Source organism: Channa argus, chromosome 8 (assembly GCF_033026475.1).
Source record: "Channa argus isolate prfri chromosome 8, Channa argus male v1.0, whole genome shotgun sequence".
Lineage (NCBI taxonomy): Eukaryota > Metazoa > Chordata > Actinopteri > Anabantiformes > Channidae > Channa > Channa argus.
Genome location: NC_090204.1, coordinates 4,710,307 through 4,724,370, shown reverse-complemented (window position 1 = coordinate 4,724,370; position 14,064 = coordinate 4,710,307). Strand labels below are relative to the sequence as shown.

Sequence of the window (14,064 nt, the reverse complement as noted above, 5' to 3'; positions counted from 1 at the left end):
CATTCCCTGACTTCTTCTGTTCTGTCAACGTGTCTCTAGTTATCCACATCACATTTTATCTTTTAAAACTTGCGGTTGGAACAGTTCAGGTAGAAACTGAGTGAGTAATGTCTGGTAAATAGGATTGTGTTGTGTCTTAATATGTAAACCAATGTTCTGTTGATGTGCTGAGATAGGATTTTTTGGTTTTCATTTTAAGAGGATGAATGAAGACAACAAAGCTTTGAAAAGCTTTGAAAAAATGAGTTTGAAAGTGGGCGACAGTGAAAATTTACCATTACTTTTTAATTTATTTTAATGTTTTAACAGTTCAAAGACATTTATACATAAACACAGAGGAAATACAGTTTAAAACATCTCTCCAAACTAAAAACAACATCCACCATTCTAATAAAGTAATGACTTTATGACTTTCTTTACAAACAAAATTGTTGCTATTAGCGATAGAATTCACCAGATCCTCCCCCCAAATATTACAGATAGATCTTCATGTACTACAGTGCTGGAACCAGCAAAATGGCCCCCACCCCTCTTACACTGCTTTTTGCCCATAGATTTCGCTGAGCTAACTTCAACTCTTACCTCATCTAAACTAACAACCTGTCTGCTAGACCCTATTCCAACAAGACTGGCCAAGGATGCTTTACCCTTAAAAAGCCTATAAATTAGTTGTAATCTAACCACTACTCAAAAAACCCTGTCTTGACCCAGGTGTTTTAGCCAATTACAGACCAATATCCAATCTTTTCTAATTTTCCTAAAAGAATAATATCCAATTTTTCTAAAATCATTGAAAAAGTCGTTGCAAAGCAGTTATATGACCACCTGTACAACAATAATTTGATTCAAGACTTTCAGGCAGAATTTAGAGATCATCATAGTACAGAAACAGCACTGGTAAAAGTCACCACTGATCTTCTCTTGGCCTCAGATAATGGGCTCATCTCTATACTTGTTCTGTTATATCTTAGTGTGCAACAACATTTTATTACAGGTCTGGAAGATGAAGTTGGGATTAAAGGAAATGCACTAGGTAAGTTTAAATCTTATTTACCATATTTAAATTTGTTCATGTTAATGATTAATCGTCCACTCACACAAAATTTAGTTCCAGACGGCTCTGTGTTAGGAGTTGTCTCCTTTAGGCAACATTATTAGAAAACACTCCACAAATTTCCATTGTTATGCTGATGATACCCAGCTATATCTATCTATGGCACCAAATTAATCAAGCATCAAGCATGCCAACAAGACATAAAGCACTGGATGTCTTAAAATTTCCTACTTCTAATCTGAGACAAAACTGAAGTCATAGTATTTGGGCCAAAAAATCTCAGAAATATGCTGTCCAACCATATCGGTACTCTAGATGACGTAACTCTATCCCCCAGAACTACTGCAAGGACCCTTGGAGGTATTTTTCACCAGGATTTGTCCTTTACATCACATATAAAACAAATCTCTAGAACAGAGCATTGCCAAAATTAGGAGCATCCTGTGATGCTTAAAAACTAGTCCATACATGTGTTACTTCTAGGTTGGACTACTGTAATTCCCTACCTGATTCCCCAGTAACTCCCTAAAGAGCCTGCAATTAATCCAAAATGCTGCAGCAAGAGTGCTGACTGGAACTAGCAAGAGAGATCATATTTCACCTTCACTAGCTTCTCTCCATTGGCTTCCCATTAAATTTAGAATAGAATTTAAAACCCTGCTTCTTACATATAAAGCTCTTAATTCTAGCTCAAGTTCCATCATACCGTATATAAAAGACCACATAGTACTATATCGTCCCAGTACACCAGCCTGAACCTGGTTCTGCTGTAGCTTTCTTCTGTTAAAGGGAGTTTTTCCTCTCCTCTGTTGCCTAGGGCATTGCTCAAGAGATTTACATTGGGAGAGACCCAATGTATCAATTTGATTATGGTTGAGAGTATCAATTTGATTATGGTTGCATTTCTGTTTGGGCTGGAAAAATAACCTATGTTTAGGTAGAAGGCCACACACTGGTTTAAATGAAACCTTTAAAGCTCATGGATAATAATGAAAGAGGTGTGAGAGATTTGTGTTAAAGCTCCCTGACTGTTCTTTATTTAACATATCCATGGTATATGAAACATCAGGCCGTCAAGTCTTAAAGTCTTTACACATTTACTGGTGATGTCTTTCAGTACATTTCAGTGCTTTCAAACATTTGTTGCTGCCTCTGAAATAAGATGTATATTTATATAATTTGCTGCTGTGTTGTTAAGTTGAGTTTAATATGTTTTGACATGTGACGTGTAAATTAAATAGCTTTTAATGCTTTCATCTGCTGACAAGCTTCATGGAGATGCTCGTTTCCTTTTCTAGCAGGATTTATCGCTATCTGGTTTGCTGACCAGGATTTTACTGGCGTAAACTCGTCAGCCACCTCGCCTGCTCTGAACCCTATAGAGAATCTAAGGGGTACTGTCCAGAAGAAGATGAAAAACAACAACAGAAACTCAACAACAGAAACAAGCTAAAGGCTGCTTTCAAAGCAACCTGGTCTTCAATGATATCTCAGCAGTACCACATGGCTTCCATGCTACCCAGCCTCGATGCAGTAATTAATGCTGAAGAGCCCCTGGCTGAGTATTGATTAGATAAATTAACATAAGTGATGTTAAGAAATATTCACATATTTCAAGAACTAGATTTAAATTTAATGATCTTTAAGCTACAATCATTGAAATAAAAATGAGCTGAACTAATCAACTTAAGAGTAATGAATCTAGACTGACAATCACTTTTTAAAATAAATAAAAAATATTATAATATAACATTACAATATTCTAATTTACTGAGATGACTGCTCTGTAAACCTGTGAAGTTGAGGAAACTGAAGGCTGAATTGATTAGCTGTTAACTAAGATAATTCCTACTATTCATTTCCGATTCATTTTACCAGCATGTATTTGTTTATTGTATCTAAAAGCAGCCACGCAACTGTGATGTGGGGAACGCTTAACAATCTATATGTCCGGTCTCTGGACGATTCCTGCTGCTGTCGAGAGAGCCTGAGTTGAGGACACCGTCTTCAGAAAACTTTGGCAACGTAGTGGTTACTTTTCTCCTTTTTCTAAGACTTCTTTCATGTTATTCTGACCTGCCAGTTTATTGTGTCACTAGGAGCCACTTGTCATCTTAAAAGAATATTTCCCAGCCACTGATAATCCACAACAAAAGAAGAGAAATTGTCTTATTGAAATGTTGCGTGCTCTCAGCCAGCATGTTAACGTTATCCACGGCCACTTCTACATTCAGTCACCCAACATTTGCCAGGTTTGACGAACTTATGGGAGTGAGAACACAGCTGAGATCAGAACCGTTTGCAGAAATAGAGGCTAAGTGCTTTCTGGACTTTTTAACCATTGGAAAAAAATACTTATTTTGAGACTGCATAGCCTACTGACAGGACGATGATCAGGTGGTACTGTAGTGCAGTCAAATCAGCCTGGAGCCAAAATAATGATCTTAAAATATTAATAATTAAATATAAATGTTATTATTCTATGGCGGTCAAAATTAGCAACTAAAACTATACAACTATACACAACCCTCCAGTGGCCAAGCCACCAACTGCAGCACAATAAATTTGTTAAACTATGATTAATGCAGACACATTAACTTAATTAATATGTATGGTGAATAGTTTAATGCATTGACAAAAGTGAAGAAATCCCAAATTATCATTAAATATTATTGCTATCATTCTCCAGCAGTCAGTTTCAACTGCACACTGCCTTCAAGTGGCTACAGTGATAAAATGTAAATTCAAAGAAATTATCTTATTTTAATTATTCTCAAAAGGTTTCAAGTCATGCTCCAAATCAACTTTCTTAAGACATATATGATGTTGGTATAAGAGATGTAAATGATAGTTTCATTCATAGGGAAGTGTAGACACAATTGAAAACAATTATACATTTTATAATGGCATCATCAACAATTTATAGTTATATTTTCTATAGAGTCAATGCTAATAGAGGGATGGTAATAGCCAAGTGTTTTGTTTGTGCGTGTGTGTGTGTTTGTGCGTGTGTGTATGTGCGCGCGCGTGCATGTGTGTTGGTACGTAATTATAACAGTTTAAATTCCTGCTAGACTTATCACAGGCACTTAACTTCAGTGAGTAGATTGATCCTGAAACCAGAATAGCTCCCAGAGCACAAAATGTGATAGTGTCCTAGAAATAGACCAAGTGAAGCAACATAGTTCTTGACTTTTTGTTCTCTTCTTTAATCTTAGTTATGAGTGAGTCAGATTAGTAGGTGGTCTGGGGTCACTGGGTCAAGCCAATATTTAATACTGGTAACAACTGCTGTCATTTCAATCTGTCATATTAGACGTCTTCACTAGACAAATCATATCCCAAATAATAAATGACATGTTATCTCTTCATTAACCAAACCCATGTTTATAACAGTGCACAGTGCAAATGTACAGCCCCTGAACATTGAAGGAACCTCAGTTGTACAGGTTTATAATTGTATGTTGTCATTTGTGATAACATGACCTCCTTGAAGCATTGTTTCCTTTAAGTAACAGTGATGCCGGTTGTGTTAAAATATCATCACTACCTTCTGTTCCCCAGGACTACCTTAACACTCTTGCCAGTATTCTGGCTGCGAAACCTGAGCCAGGGACAAATATAGCCCCACACAGTGAGCAGTTAGGGACCGGGACAGATGGGACACCAGGCCACTGCAGAGGCAGTACGCAATTGGACCCTGAACCTGAGAGATCCTGCTGACTGTCTGAGCAAGAAGGCTGCTCTTCTGGAAAGAGAAGCTTCTTTTTGACTAATTCTTACCTAATAAACAAGATAAACCAGGGACCACTTGAACAAGCAGAAAACATTTGGACAAATATTCCACTTTAAGGTAAAGTTATCTCTGTTTCAGACCTTTAGCTCCATTTAGTTCCTAATCATTTATCAATGTAATTATTTATTTATTTATATATTTAATCAATACATTTAATGTAGCAGTACAGGCTAGCTATTTTAAACATTGTCACTGTCAAATTCAAACATGGCACATATACTTTTATACATACATATACTTTTTATATACTGTATCTTGTATTAAGTTCCTACAGAGATATGTATTCACTGTAAGTATTTCTAGTAAATATAACAAATTTAAGGAAAACATAATAAGGTTTATGAAATCTAGAAAATTCTAAGAGGCAGTGGAAACTATGACAGCATTAGTTGTCAGTTGTTAACATTCTGTCAGTCAGTCAAAGTGTTTAACATTTTTTCTATGATCATTTTTCATCATTGCTGCACTGTTATTGTTTCCTTTAGAAAGCACTTTGAAAAGTCTGTGCTGTTTTAACAGCTTAATGCTTTAACCTCATAGCTCTCAGTGTATGTTTGTGCATGTCCAGCTTTACCTGTGTGTGTTGGAAGGTAGAGACTGAGTTTCGATGATCTTTCTCCTGTGGTTACAGTGGGTGGGGTTGCACTGCTTCTGTGAAACATAGCCCAGGGGATTAAAAATAACAACAGCTGGTCTTCAGGACGCCATGAGGCACTTAGTCTCACACTGTATCATACTTGTATCTATATAAGTTTCACAATATACTATACACCTAGTATCAGTGACTCAGGATCAGCACTAAGGGGAGATATACTATACTATACTATACTATACTATACTATACTATACTATACTATACTATACTATACCATACTATACTATACTATACTATACTATACTATACTATACTATACTATACTATACTATAGTCTGCAGTTGTTATTTATATTTCCTATTTATAAGAGCTCAAAAAACAAAGATGTGCAACAACCACAAAATGATGCAAAACTGATAAAGAATTAATAACAAGGACTAAAAGTATCAAAAATAGGAACACAATGGCAAATAACAGGCACAAAAGCATGTATTAGGAGGTATCAGGGAATATAAGGTGTACCGTGCATATGGTGTGGGTGATCATGCACTCTGTGTGAAAACTCTCCATCACTTGTTCACAAACAGACACATATTGAAGATGTCATAAATTTATGGTGTAAACATCTGGACAGATGGAGTTTATTGGAGGTCTCGTTCTTTTAAAGAAGGAACTAGTCCTACAATTGTAGTCCCATTCTGTGCTTAAATTCTAACAAAATCTAAACCCATTTCTTAATTAGGTGGTGATACAGTGACTTTATATAGTTTCTGCATGCCTTCACCTTTTCTATCATTTCATCAATTTTCAGCCACTTTATTAGACAAGATTTATCAAGGATGAATCAGCAGTGAATATGATCAATATTTTTAGTTTGTGATTGTTGTACAACCTTAAAATGTGTGAGAAAAGTGCAAAAAACAGAGTGATGGTGAAAAAGGTCCTGACAAAAACAGAGCAACTAAGAAATGCCAGTCATGTTCACTATGATCTCAGTAAAGGCTTTTGCTAATACCCACCAACTGTGTCCAAACAACACTGGCCTGACTCATCGTGCCTGCAATGGCTGTGAGAGCAAATGAGACCATTTGGGAAATCTGTATTTTAAGCTTGACTTCTATTGTAACTGTCATAATCCTTCTATTTACTGATGGATATGTCATGTACATATTAAAGTACTGTGTGTTTGTGTGTGTGTGCGTGTGAAACTGTAGAATTGAGTTTATGAGAGTTGATGTATATTTCAGGATGCAGGACGGGAGTTGGAACCAGCCACTCCCCATCTCTCTGCTGCTAAAGGACTCTGCAACAGGGGGGACTTTGGAGGGGGATGGGGTTGCGTTTTCTGCGGTATCCTCTGATGGGGAACTGTACCTGGACTCTGTGACAGAGCTGGATTCTGGAGATGCTGACTTTGCAGATCTCACTGCTTTCTTAAGTGCAGAAGAAATTAATCGTAGCTTGGACCTGGCCTGGGAGTCCATTGATGACACATGTGAATCTGAGGTTCCAGGCTTCTGTAATGTCAAACTCCAGGAGCAGGCTCTCCAATCTATCCCCTCCGCCCCGGTGGACTCCCAAACTACCAGAAACCTGACCACCAGCCCAAACCTGCACCACCAGACCAAAGCCTCCTTAACAGATGAAAATGCAGCTGTTAAAGTCACCTCCAGCCAGAATGTTCCCTTTAGCAAACCTGTCCAAGTGGCCAGTGAGACTCTATCGTCTGCAGAGAAGGTGGTTCGCCACAAGCCCACCCAGCCGGTTTATAAGCAGGATAAGCCCAGATTGGTTCATGAAGACCTGGAACTGAATGATCGTGCAGCTTCAGCCACAGAGTTTTGCAGTCGAGCTGCCACGTTCATTGAGGAGCTGTCATCCATCTTCAAAGGTTCTGCTCATTTGGATCAGCAGGTGGAAGAGGATTCCTCCTCACCTGATAGTGGCTATCTGTCTCCCAGGAGCCAGCAGCCAGTCCCTCCAGGCTCAGTATCTGCTCCCTCTCTGCCCCCCAGGCAGCAGGTGCAGACACAGAACAGCCAGCCAGACATCTCTCAGCCTGTTGGCCCTGTGGGGGTGGCAGCTTCTGCAAGGTACCAACAATCTGGAGCCGTAATCACTTCTGGAACGCTATCTCCTCCTCAGTTCCTCCAGAAGCTGAAGAGTCAGGAGGTGGCAGAGGGGAGTCCCATCCGTCTGGAATGTCGAGTAAGAGGCAACCCCCAGCCACTCGTCAGGTACATCTCTCCTGATTAATATGACTTTACTGAATAGGTTGACTTTAACAGGCACCTGCTGCTTTTTCACATTCTTTACATTCAGATTCAGTACATGTAGCATATTAAAATATCACTATATCAATATGTCTTGCATTTCACCTGTATTTTTGAAACAGTTTCAGAAGATTAAAAGTAGTTAAAGATGGTAATTATTGGAAATGTTTCAGTGTAACTGCTCAAAAGTCCCAGTTTTCCCCATGGAACCCATTCCTATTGTATATGTGCTGAAAGTTATAAACGTGCATATATTAAAACACTATGTTAACCTGATCATTACTGCAGTTTGTTTCCAAAGTTCTCGTGAGGCAATAAATCATATGCGGTAGTCTTGAAGTTTTAAGTTGACCCCAAGAGACTTTCCTAGCTAGCTCAAAATATGCATCATGGAAAGAAAACTACAAATAAATTGAAAATTTGTAGCATCAATAGGTAGAGTTGGATTTAAAAAATGAACATGGTTCAAGAATGCACTGACCTACAGTTTCTGCATTGACCTTTTTGTATCACAGTGTCAGTGATGTTGACCAGGCCCAGTGACAGGATTGAGCGTTGCTGGCCTGGCCGTTACAGAACCGATAGGTGAGTGAGATGGGAGGCGGCCAGGAGGTGAGAGTTACCAGTGTGTTGACAAGCAGAGCACCTGGTTTCGGGTTAGGGGGACTTCCACGCTGTGTCAGCAGAGTAGTCCATTGGTACCTGTGCCAGTTGTCTAGTTGATGTCTGAACCGTTCGATTTGAGAGGACAGCACCCCCCCAGTTATTTGCACCATACACCAGCAAGCTAAAAATACACTCCTCTCTTGTTTCTAGATATGTTAAAGTTACAGCTCAGACAACATGTTTGCTGTTTACTATACCTGTACTAATTACAGTTTAATGTAGTGATGATCTTTCTGCAGTGCTTGTCTATTTGTCTTGATAGTTTAGATACTCTGGGTGTATGTCAGGATCCTAGACTTATCACTTTAAATATATTTATATATGTAATATATATTACACTTTATATTCAGCATACAGTACAGTACATAAAATTCACAATTTGGATATCATGTACAATCGTTTATATCAATTTTACTTCGCCCTGATATGTTTGGTGACTTGTGATCTTACTTACAATAGAATTCATACTAATGTAGTTCGATGACCAACCCTCCAAAAGGTCCAACGGAGTCAACGAGTTTCAGTTTCAGCTCGTTTTGAATAGACGGTGTGTTTTTAGGCGTTTGTGTAATCAGAAGACGTAAAGTCATTCGTCCAGGATGTGAGGCTGTGAGGGGCCTCTTCTGCTGCTGTATAAATAGTCTACAGGCCAACAGGAGCCAGGAGGAGGAATGCAGGCAATGCAATGACAAGACATTTTCAGTCACCAGGCTCTACATCTCCCCACACCTTCTTGGGGAATATAAAGGTAGACTGTTGTATGTTTAACCCTGGAGAAAGAAAAATGAGAGCCTACACTCTGTGACCCTACTCATGGTATATAACAGAGAACATGAAAACAAACAAACAAACAAAAAAACAACAGAGAAATTAATAAGTTACAATATAATAGAAAGTACGTAGTGCCTCCATTTTTGATGTGTGGCCAGCTCCATGACTAGCATTAAGTACTTTTTAAGTACTCAGTGGCCAACACTCTAGTGTTGGCCACTGATTGTGAACACTAGGTGGCAGCAAATTGTACAATAATCAAAAACACCTTCTATTATGGGCATCGGCACTGAGATTTCATATTAACTGTTGCAACCTACTTTTATGGGATTGATATGGAGACATCCAACTGTCATATTTCTAAAATTTTAACCTGCAGAGCTGAGTGTCAATCAATCTACATCTCAGGGGTTAGACCTAAAGTCCCACAAATATGCATATTTTTTATGTGTTCCACACATGATCTAAAGCTAATGGCCTCCGCTCACCCCATATTTCTCAGTTATAACAACCTTTTACGATGGTTTAATTTGGTTTACTGTTGTGTGTATTTCCCATGAGTGCCTTTGATGTGGTTACCAGGTCAAGAAGGTGATACCCTTCTTCAGCTCATCTTACTCTCAGGTGAATGAGTTGGTTCTGAGTTGATTCCAGCGTTTTGCACAGTCAGTGAAATAGACATTCCTGTTGGTTGGGTGGTTGGTTGCTGGGCGTGGTCTTCTGTGGTTACCCACAATTTGTCTCGGCCAGAGAGTCTCATGGTGCTGAGTGCCTGGTATTCTTCAATGCATTTTTATGCTCTCAAACACAGTGGTTTATGCAATGCTCTGTTTATAATGCTGCATCCCTGGTACTGGGATGCGTGTGTGTTCTAACCTTGTGGGAACCACTTAGTGCATTTTTTCAGTCTGAGGTCATTTTGGTCTTTCTTTACTTCAAGAGGCTAGTTTGGGGTTCAGATTAGCTGTTGGCATGAAGAAATAGGAAATGCAGTCAGTGTAAGACTCTTGTGTGTGTCATTGTGTTGTTAGAAAGAGCATTTCTAAACAAAATTGATGGTGTGAGGTCTAGCTGTGCAAAATGCCAAACATGCTGCGGCTGCGTGACGACTGATTTCTCACTGTTTCAATGAATTGCACAGCAGACAGAGAAAATCTCCAACTCAAATTGCTGTGTACTCAGTGTACTATTTTAGGCATTTTGTCTGATGCTCTTCCATATCATTATCTTATCTAACTGCTGTGCAAACAACACATTTTAAACCTTGACTTCAAGTTGAAGGAAGAAAATCAGGCAGTATAGGTGGAAAGCATCCTCAGCTTCCTGGTTCAATGGAAAACACAAAACCACAGAAGAAGATGAGATGCTGCCCAAGAATTCTGCTACGAAAGGAGTCTCCAACATCGGGAGACGATATTCTGTAGATTGATGATGGTCTTTGGTGTCAAAGTTACAGAATGATCCTTTAAACTTGTTTGAGTTAACATTAACCAACAAGAGGCCAGCAACTTCCTAAATCATCCTATTTTAGTCCCCTTTGTGACTGCTCTGACCAAATTCTTTCCATTGATTGACTGGCAGACATGGTTCAGTCCTGTACACCAAACCACTTGTGGAATCATTAATAACATTGATAATAATGATACTCTCCCCACAGTAAGGAGAGAAAAATCACTTTTCACAATGTCTAAGGAAATCTCTACTCATCTCTATCTCCGAGTTAGTTGTTTAGTTTTTATATTTGGTCTATTGCCAAAAAAGCCCTGCAATGGAGAAAAACACCTTTGCCTTTGTACATGTTGACTTTTAACTCATTATTATCACCACATTAGTTCGCATTGACAGAATAACTGTTTTTATGTCTTATCTTCTTATGAGAGAAAACCATAAAAACAGTTGTAAACAAACAAACAAAAAAAAAATGAAAGAGGAAAAAAAGTGTTCTTATGAGTTTCGCTTCCAGTTTAGGCAGTAGTTTTGGTTTTGGTTTCACAGTTTCACAGTTCTGTCTTTCTAAATCCTACATCGAGTTGCTATACTTATACATATACCTATACTATCCTAACACAGACAAGTAAAACATGCTAGTTTGCCATGAAGTAGTCAGTTACAATAGCTTTTCCTCCTACACTGTGTGAAACAGACTTGGCATGAGGTCATAGCAGGTGACCCACTGCTGACTCATGACGTAGCCTGACTGTAATGCTGACTGTTTGGCCTGTTTCAGGAAGGCCATAATTTTAATTTTGCCCACATGGACTCATTTGATCTCTGCATGAACAGGGGAAAGGAGAGAGCACTGGTATTTTTATACCTGCTTTTTTTAAAATTTTGCAACCATGAAGTCATTTCATATTTAAGCTCTAAATAATGAGTGGGTCTGGACAGACCGAGGGCGTGCGCTCATACTCAAAATTAATACTATATGGGGACTATTTGACAGAAACGTAAGATTCCTAAAACATGAGAACATATAAGAAGGTGGAACTACAACTGTGAATAATGTATGGAGATTTTGCAAGTTTGTGTGAGGTAGTCGGTTTGACGTATTACTTAGTTCTCACCATGCTGACAGCTGAACTACGTTCAAGACTGTGTGTTATACATCCACAAAAATGTATTTAAGGTGTAATGGAATTTCGTGAGGTAACCATAAATAGAGCAACTTTAATGTCATTGATATTAACACTGAACAGACCATGAAATCTCGATGTCCAATCTGGCCTCCTGCAGATTATACAGATTATACACATTGACATATTAGCATTAAAACACTCAATAGGATGCAAGACGTTGGTATTCTGCAGTGGTGTGTTAATGCCAGTTGTGATGAATGGAGCTATCCTGTCACAGCCTCAGCGGTGACCCCTGGCTCTTCTCTGGAGTGTGAAGTTTCACCCAACAAGGTGAAACCTGCTACTTTTCCAGGTTTGGAGTCCATGAGGCCCCTGACCATGACCTCTCACATCTCATAGTCCCAAAATTCCCACTAATCTTATTGAGCTACACATACTTCCACGAACATACAGCACACAAGATAGCTCTGACCACATAGATTAAGTTGTGATGCATGTGTTTTTTTAATATTACTATTACACAATTAAAGCTATTATCATAGATTCAGGGTAAAAGATCACCTGTCTTTATTTTCAAGGGTATATTCTTTTACAGGAATTGAACATTATTAACAACTGACTTGCATTCAAAAAGATTCTAAGCTCATTGGTAGAAAAGCACTATGTTGAGTCTTGAATAGAGTCTTAAATTCCACGAAAAGCAATTTGCTGCATTTTGTTTTGTTTTATTTGTCCACAATAATTTACCAGACTGTGATTTGGACAAATCGAGTGGTTGACAAAATGTACAAAGGAATGCGTGCCTGGGTCTGTAGTATATCTGAGGGCCAATAAGTAACTATTAATCACTAGCAGGTGGAAAAAAGTTAAATGGGAAAGGGGGTGAAGTGGTAGGGGGAAATGAAATTTGTAGACAGTTATGTAAGTGGATCAGTGACTGTAGAAGAAGTGGAATACCAGACTTTATAAGAGCCATGTCTGTTGTGAACAAAAGCAGCAGTCACAGCAGCCAGAGGGATGGTAATCTAACAGGGGTTAGGATGCCCCATATCTGATCGTTGTACTAAAGCCTATCTACCACACTGACCGGCAGCAGCCCTGTTTGACCTCATCGGTAAACATACACACACTTACAGAACCCTGACCACTGAGCGCTTCCACCACCTGTTATAATGAGTGACACATGGAATTTCAAACTACACTACTCAGGCAGATCAGCTCGAAAAACTTAAGCCTCCCACCAAACATTTACCCAAACACTTCACTATTTAAAGTGTAAATCACTCAAAAGTTGGGTAAACAAGTTTAAAAGTGGGTAAGGCATCATTGATGCCAGAGTCATATTTCTACAGCTTGTTGTTGACAGTAGCAAGGAGTCCAGTTTTCCCCCGAGACACTCTGAGCCTGTGTGTTCTGCTCTCAGTTAACATTTCTAGTTAAGAGTCATCCGGGCCTCGGGGTCTGTTCCACAGCTGGGCTGTGAACAGTAAGCACTGGGTTACATTCCTCTGTTCACCTGTTAAATAACTGTGCTATTCATCATGCTTGATAAGGCATGGCCATTAGATTCAGCTTACAGTAATCTGCCTTTTGATGAGATATTTTAGGCTGTTTTTTTTTTCCTCGACATTGGATTCCTCTGTGGCTGCCAAAGATCTGTGTTTGAAGTTGATCCGGATTCAATTATGTGTCTCAGGCAATATTGAAATGGTAGAATTTGGTGTATGCCATTGTATGTATGTATGTTTGTGTGTTGAATGTTTTTGTCGGTGTAGAAGGAGCAGAGGCCTCTCTTGGTGCCCAAATCTGTGAAATGTGTGTGTACTGTGCGCTGAGCTGTGTGAAAATTGGAGTCTGTGCAGGGATGCTTGTTTTACAAGCAGATGAGAGGTCAAATGGGACTCATAAAAACAAGCTCAAGTCTTCCTTCCCATGTACACGTGACAGGATAACAGCTGTGTGAATATTAAACTGACTTACATAAAAACTCAAGATATGAATCTTCCTCAGTCTCTCTTCATGTTTGTCTTTTCTACGTCACTTTAATAACATATCCCTTACATTTCAGTCTTCATGCTCCTGAAGTCATGGGGAGAGACAGTTGGAGTTGGGGGTCTTCAGGATTCAGTTTCTTAAAGGGGAAAGGGGAGGAGGAAGACAGGAAGGTGCTCTATATTTGATCAGTGCTATGATCAAAGTCCATAAATTCGGAGAGAGGAGTAGAGGTCACAGAGTTTCTTCCCTGACATTTATCTCCTCTAGCAGATTTTTGTTGGCAATAGATTTACAGCAGCTTTTGCTCTTTTTCAGTCTACAGTGCAGCAGAGTGGCAG

At 39.0% G+C, this 14,064-nt stretch overlaps 1 protein-coding gene across 2 annotated transcripts in view; it reads left to right on the top strand.

Annotated features, from left to right (window-relative positions):
* The first annotated feature begins 4,711 nt into the window (after positions 1-4,711).
* Positions 4,712-14,064, top strand: part of palld (palladin, cytoskeletal associated protein) — a 45,336-nt gene continuing 35,983 nt past the window's right edge. The window contains exons 1-2 of one of the 2 annotated variants that reach the window (XM_067512153.1): positions 4,712-4,907; positions 6,693-7,682. In XM_067512153.1, coding sequence (XP_067368254.1) covers positions 6,694-7,682 — 989 coding nt within the window. In that variant the 5' untranslated portion in view covers positions 4,712-4,907; position 6,693. Of the gene's footprint in view, positions 4,908-6,678; positions 7,683-14,064 lie in introns of those variants that run through there. The other variant, XM_067512154.1, reaches the window with a different exon arrangement.